This window comes from Egretta garzetta, unplaced genomic scaffold, assembly GCF_000687185.1.
Source record: "Egretta garzetta isolate BGI_Z169 unplaced genomic scaffold, ASM68718v1 scaffold152, whole genome shotgun sequence".
Taxonomy (NCBI): domain Eukaryota; kingdom Metazoa; phylum Chordata; class Aves; order Pelecaniformes; family Ardeidae; genus Egretta; species Egretta garzetta.
In genome coordinates this window covers 147364-154863 of record NW_009259037.1, presented here as the reverse complement: position 1 = coordinate 154863, position 7500 = coordinate 147364, and the positions used below count along the sequence as shown (strand labels likewise).

Here is a 7500-nt window from a genome sequence, read left to right as displayed (position 1 = left end):
GTCTGAAGAAAAACATTTTATGCTGTTTTTCTCATCCAAGCCCCCTCCTGCCGTAATCTGCAGTAAGGCCCAGCCACAGGAAATTGACCTCACAGTAAATTCTTTACAGATTCGGTCATGTTTTTACCATCCACTTAAACTTGCATACATAACCTGAGACTGTACCTCTGGATCAAGGAATATGACAAGCCAAAATAAAATCAAGTCAAATTAAATAGCAAGAAAAAGCTGCAAGCAAAACAAGGCTGAAGAAAAAAAAAAAAAAAAAAGATGAAAAATTGGTTGTGACTGCAAAACTCTAAGTATTAAATAAAGAGAGAAGTCAGAAGCAAATTCAGGAGCGACCATATTCTGGTTGACAAGGGTTGAGAAATACTAATGGACTTTTTTAATGGGTGGTTTGATGGATGAGAGAAGAAATTATGTAAAAGTAAATGTAGTAGTGTATCAACATAAAGTAGGGTGCCAAAAAAAAAAAAAAAAAAAAAAAAAAAAAAGCATTGCAAATAAAAAAAGACATGTAAATGTGTGCCTACCATTTTCCAGATAAGAAGGGGCCGTACCTTCTGAGGGGTCAAGGCGGCGAGCCCGCCTCCCGTGTTTGGAATTGTTGTGTACAAACATGTTGTCTGAGACAGCCAGCACGTGGCCATCCACATTGACTGTTGTTGATACAACAACCTGAAAAAGAAAACAAAGAAGAGAATTTAAAAAAAAAAAAAAACAACCAACCTGCAGATTTTCGCAAACACCCATAGAGAATCAGGTCTTCTTTTAAGACAGAACCGCGCCGCAGCCTCTTACTTTTCACTTTAAAGGGAGTGAATGACAACTATGAATACATCTTTGTTTACGTGGCGAACACTGGTGATTTTTAACTCACAATTGTTTCTCTTCAGAACCTGCTACACTAATTAGAGTTTAATCTCCTATTATGCTAACAAATGAATTCAATTCAGGGAAATATTCTTCTAGCCATTAGTTTCAGAAACACCCCTCTAGCCACTCATTTTAAAAGCTGCTGTTTTGATTGATCTGTTGATATATTGATTAGATAGTTTATCTAATTAAAATTTGTTCACTTGAGACTGTCTTCAAATGAAGGGTTGTGAGGATTCCAAATAAAAAAAGCTTAATAAATCAGGAACCATCGTAACTCCCCGTTTTTTCTTCAGTAAATGATCTCCAGGTCAGTTTTACAATTACATTTAATGTCTGATAATGAACTTTTTTGCATCTGAAAAGACCGAGTTGAATATGAATAGTGAAAGTGTTTTCAATCCATGAAAAGTATCCCTTCTCAAGTTCATTTGGATGGTGATTGACCCTGGTATGTCAATGGAATTTCCTCCTTTATTTTTGAGTGAAAGGCTCCTATTCTTGTGTCCAGGTTCAGAGTCCGGCCATAGAAGAGATGATGGATAGGGCCTTCTTTGGCTTCCAGCTGCTTCTCAGTAGAAAATGGAAAAGGAACATATGCAAAATGCACAACCTTCCCGATAAAAACACCTACACAATGGAGTTGTGAAACTCCTTCCGGAAACGATATTGCATGAACACAAGCCAAAGAGGAAACCATGAGATATGCCTGTGTTTGTGTGGAACACGGCTTCATAGGTCAATCGCTATTATCCCAGATAGACATTTACATCTTATTTAAATACTCCAGCATGGGCCCTGTGGTGGGGGTTCCAGTTTTTCTAAATGAAGTGATATCCGCAGCATTTTTCTTTGGGGTTTAACGTTAGTAGAGTCCTTAAGTCAACGGCTAAGTTAGGCCTTGCCAACCCTACTGGTGACGGCGGCAAAAGCTGGTACAAGTTTTAGCTTTCGTCTCGCGTTTATTTTACTTTTGGACGATTGCCAGGGTTCTTGCACCAGCTCCTATACCCAAACCCTTCAGGAACGAAAACGGAAGGGGGAAAAACCAGCCTCCTTCTGTGCAGAGCTGGTCCAAGGCATCAGAAGAAAATCCTTGCCTGCTCCTACGTTTTGGATCCCCTCTGATCCTGTTTCTTATTCACAACCCATAATTAGCTTTCAGCTATCACAGCACCTTTTCTGTCTATCCTGCCTCCTTTGAGACAGCCATCTGCGGTACCCTTTAGAACAGCCCGAGGGCAGTTCTCTACCAGGCTGCTCTGCTTCCCTACCTTTCTCCTCCCAGAAGTGGACACTTGCGCTCTTGTCAACATCCACTTTGGAGAGTGCTGAGGTTGCACACTCACCTCGGCCACAGAGCTGCTGCCAGGCCACTGGGCTATCTGCTTTCACTTTTAATGAGATTCGCAGACGTTAAGAAATATTGCAAAACACACAAGTGTGATTTTCAGCAACGATTTCTGGATTTGGTTCCTAGAACACGGTATATTAAAAAGACAGAGAAAGGTGTATATAAAAATGACAACTATTTTTGTTCTGTCATGTATATATAGGTCAGTCACCAAGGGAAAATACCGCAGTTCAGCAAAAGAAAGTAGACATGCTACGCTTTGTTGTATCGGCTTATTCCTGCAGTGCACCTAAAGAAAGGTGCTGAGACAGTGAAACCAGTTAAAAATAGTGTTCAAGATCTGACATACTGTTAAGTCCAGTTAAACCTTCTGAGAGGCAGGGAGATTAGCTAAAGAGACCCAGGAAAGTCTTTCTAGTGCCTACTGGCTCCATTGTCGACCACAAGATCACTCATGACTGATGCTTCATTTAGTCATCGGTGAGACAAAGAGGACATTTCCACTCATTCCAGGTTTGACCTTCTGTTCTGTTCAGATGGATCAATATCACCAATGCCACGTGAAGCTGAGATGCATGAAAAATGGAAGCTTGGCTCAATTGTTTTGAAGAAATATTTTTTTCCAGCTACAGATCTTTTCTGTTGGCTGGCTCAAGGGTTCTGGCTTCACCGGTTGGTTGGCTGTGCATGAAAACAGATGTCACATGTTTTGCTATCAAGTTTAACCACAAGCTATTCTTCTCAAAAATAAGAAAGTTTTGAACATCTCAGCACTAGCTTATTATTAGTCTTGAATATGAATCATCATGAAATATTTTGCAATAAAAAGCATACGTTTCCTAACGAGTATTTCAAATGACCCCGAATACAGAGGAAATCATTTGTCCATCATGTCAGCTGTCTCTCTGTAGTGTTATGATTCACCACAGGATATTTCAAAAGCTGTAAGGAGAAAGTGAAGTATTAAACATTTTCTAACACAACTGGAATAGAAACATGTGGTTGGACCGCCACTGCTGGATTTACAAGTTGCGAATGTGAAAAACCCCCGTGTGAGATCCAAACTTCACTGCGGTCCACCGTCATGGCTGTTAGTAAGGTTACGCTACTCGGTCTACGTATGTAAAACCTCTGCAGGTCTGAGCACATGCCACACTACAACGCAAGGGGTTAGTACGAAGGAAAACTGGGGAAATACTTTCCGAGGAGAGACCCGCGTGCTTCAGCATTGATCCATTACAGTCCACTGCAGAACTGGGCGAGTCCCAAGAACCAGTAGGGGAAATGTAAAATACCGACGGTGGTTTTTTTAAAGGCACGCAGCATGGGTACTACACTAAGTAGAAGCACTGATAGTGTTTTTTTCATAAAAAAAAGTTCAAAATGAAGATGCAAGTCCTTGATATATCGTTTACTCTTTAAGAGGGATCTGTACCTGGAATCTTCGCATGTCTCGCGGGTTGCCTGCATTCTTCAAACAGTTCTGATTGCACTTGAGGAAAAACTTTAGAAAGAATCTATAAAAATACAAAATTGAAATCTATTAGATTCATCAAAATGTAAATCCAATTTTAAAAAAGTTTAATAAAATTTAATCATAAATAGTTATACCCAAAAGAATACTGGTAGTGAAATATTACTTTCCTATTAGTTAATGAACTTATTTTAAAGCATAAGATCTCTGTTGTAAACAGAACATTATTGCCAGGGAAAGGCAAATTTATATTTTTAATTTTTCAACACTACAAATGTATTGACTCCAGGCCATATCCTTAGCTCGGTGTGGGAAAGTTGATTTCAATGACTCATTGACTTCAAAGGCAATGACTTACACCAGATGAGAATTCATCTCTATTTTTTTAATACATTTTATTTTTTCACAACTTATATTAGCAGTAATGACCTCTACGCCGAAAAATTCCAAGGTAATGAATGATCAATCTTCTGAAAAACACTTGGCTTTGCCTCCGGTTTGGAAACTCTCGCTATTCAAAGGGACTCGATCCAACTCCTGCTGACTCCAGGGAGATCCAGGCGGGATCTGCCCACCGGCAAGGCCCCGGTTCCCTCATTGTTTTTGAAAGGAAAGAAACATGGCAAATTAGGCCCTGTCTTACGACCTCTTCAACCTTTGCCAGCCTTTAACTGCGAGGTGTCACTCTACCCGGGGATGGAAATCCAGCTTATTTTTGCTGAGCAGCAACCAGCAATTATTTAGGACTAACCCTTATCATGTAGGCATCTCCCCATCAACCGTTTTTGTAGCAACACTGCCTCCCGGGAACGCAGCAAGCACTTATAGGAAGGGGAAAAGCTTGGAAAGGTGCAAACTCCTTTACGCTGCCCTCCTGCACCGGAGGAACGAGCTGATACGGGATGTCCCCACCCTCCAGCCTATGCCAGATGGAGGGGCCCTGGCCGTCCTGCCTGCGTGCAGGAGGATGTTCACAGCCTAACGCCGCCTCTTTGCTTTACGTAGCTATGTTTTCACATTGCATAATCAAAGAAAAAGTTCTATAGGTCTGGTTTTTGGCTAACGGTTGGCAGCTAACGACAAGCAAGGCTCGGGACTTTCTCCTCATGCGGAGTTTCTCAGATGCGCCAGCCCAGCAGCTTGTGCTGCCTAACTTTATACACGTTGAACAGCGAGGTTAGGCAGAGCTTTTACATTTAGAATACGAACAATTATCATTTATTCATGTCAATCTTTACAAGCGACTGTGGCTGTTCTCGCTGTATACACCTCACAGGAGTTTCCCTGTGCCAGCAGCACTCCCGGCAGGAGGCAAGCCAGGCGCCTCTTCCCTTCTTCAGAACCCAGCACGGCCCAACGGCGGGCGACAGGAAGAGCTTTTACATTTAGAATACGAACAATTATCATTTATTCATGTCAATCTTTACAAGCGACTGTGGCTGTTCTCGCTGTATACACCTCACAGGAGTTTCCCTGTGCCAGCAGCACTCCCGGCAGGAGGCAAGCCAGGCGCCTCTTCCCTTCTTCAGAACCCAGCACGGCCCAACGGCGGCCGATAGAAAGGACCGCTGCGGCTGCACCGCGTGGCGCTTGCTCCTGCCGAGCTTCAGGAGTTGGACGGGAGCGTTACAGAGGAGCGTCCCCATGTCACAAACCGATGCTTTTAATCACAGCTCTTCCTTGTCAGTTAAACCTTGAGCCCGACCCTAATATTAATTAATATGGGATGCTAGTGCTGAAGGAGCAATCTCTCACATCAGAGACGCAAGGAGGGACCGACTAGGTTTACTGAAACTGTGCATAAATACATCAATACTGTCAGTTGAGCTGAACACACATTTCTTTAGAAGTTCCTCTCCCAAAATCTGTAAAGGCACTTTAGCTGTTGAGCTGATTTCCAGAGTGGGTGACGTGATGTCCCAGCTCGGATGCTCACCTGAACTCAGGTTTTCTGGACACTGCTGCAGGGACACTATCAACAACTCCACCACACTGCACCTTTGTTAGCCATGCCCTCACCCTAATTTGATCTGCCTTGGTTTGGGGGTTTTTTTTAAGACACTTACGATCTCCAGATCAACAGAGTATAGCCTAAACGTAGTGGCATTTCTGCCATACCTCTATTCTTTCTCGCATACCTTCCACTGCATGGACTGCGATGGGGTGCAAGGACCTGCTGATGCCCACGTCCGTATGGGACCACCAGGCGCTGGAGAGTCAGGAGCTGGGGAGAGCCTCCAGCTTTACAGCTCCTTAGTGCCACAGTCAGGCTGAAGAGGAGAATCTTATCTATTTTTTTTCTGATCTCAAATGGGTGTTGTGAGGCTTATTGAGCTAATGTTTGTAAATTGCTCTGAAATTCTCCAATGAATTGTGCACTAGGAATGCTAAGTATTGCTCCTCATGGGTTGTTTTTAACGTGAAGCATTCCTGATGAATTGTTTCTATACAGAGAGCTCCCATCCTATCAAAAAAAAAAGGGCCATTAAGCACCCTTTCACTAAATATCAGCTGGAACTGGTATTCATTCAATCATTTGGTGAAAAGGACCCACGGTTGGTGGAATGTCTAATCTTCAAGTTTACCGGGATGATCCTGAGCACTGGGCTAAATGCTGAAGCCACAAGGCTGGGGTGAACACAAGCAGTGCTCATACTTCAGCTCTGCTGATTCCTTGATACTGAGATATTTTATTTTATTTTTTAATCTGTGTTTTCAGAGCACAGGTGGCATCAAGACAAGATTTTCAGAGGAAGACAACACAAGTTAAAAACCGTGTTCCCAGGCAGGGGGTTTCTCAAAGCTTGCCAGCAGAAGATGACTGACTTGATCGTTCCTCTGACCAACAAGGACCATGGGCACAACGAACCCATCCCTACCACGGAGACAACAGGACCAGACACTTTTTCTGCCATCCCTGCGCTCCTGAGACAAGATCACTGTGACACAGGCGGCAGCGAGGAGCTGGAGCAGAGGTTTGGTCATGTCTCAAACCTCGTTGTTACCAACAGAATGAGAATGCAAGCCTTTCTAGATTTGCCTCTCCCTGCTATATTTTGCATTATGTGCATAAACGCAGTCTTCTTAATAAATACAGTCTTGCAGAATAGCCTTCCTAAGCATACTAAGCCGTTCCTAAAATACTGATAGGGAGAAAAATGCCGTCTTTGTGATGTTCCTTTGCTCTGATTTTTTTTCACGCTGCTAGAAAGGGGACTGCTACCACCTTAATTAAAATGTATTACCTACCACAAGACTCCACTATTTTAAGATAAAATTTACATCTTTTATTAACTCACCTCACCTATACACTTAGCTCGCGATGCCTCTCAACGCCCATCTGCCATCCCCGTACAGTAAGTCACTTGATATTCCACCCACCAATTTTTCCTAACAACCACTGTGCAATTAAACTCAACACGTTCTGTTGCGAGGTAAATTAGGCACACCTGCGGCCAGACTTCATTTGAACTGCATCAGAAAAGGACCTAACAAGGTGAGAGCGTACCACAAAGTTATAGGCCTGTCAAGCAATTAGGTTTTCACTTCTGGGACATCCGCACAGTGCAATTATGCTACACATTACAACCTGGCTAATCTTCTGAACAAATGTCATGTCTCGGAGAAGCTAGTAAAAGCAGTTCATCTGCAAATGTGTCTGCTCTTAAGCCTCCACCTTATGCACATAACAACCTAGGGGAGACTTTTTTGTGATATGAAAGATGTTTTTTCCATAGAAGATTTTTTAAACCCTGCAAGTGCCTTTTCATCCTTTTCACCTCTTCTTAACCTT

At 42.7% G+C, this 7500-nt stretch overlaps 1 protein-coding gene across 1 annotated transcript in view; it reads right to left on the bottom strand.

Moving 5' to 3' along the window:
• The window catches only part of EBF3 (EBF transcription factor 3), a 121704-nt gene that overhangs the window by 39990 nt on the left and 74214 nt on the right, over positions 1-7500 (bottom strand). Inside the window, exons 6-7 of the mRNA XM_035890428.1 lie at positions 3669-3750; positions 564-681 (exon numbers count right to left, since the gene is read on the bottom strand). Of these exons, the coding sequence (XP_035746321.1) occupies positions 564-681; positions 3669-3750 (200 nt within the window). The remainder of the gene's footprint in view (positions 1-563; positions 682-3668; positions 3751-7500) is intronic.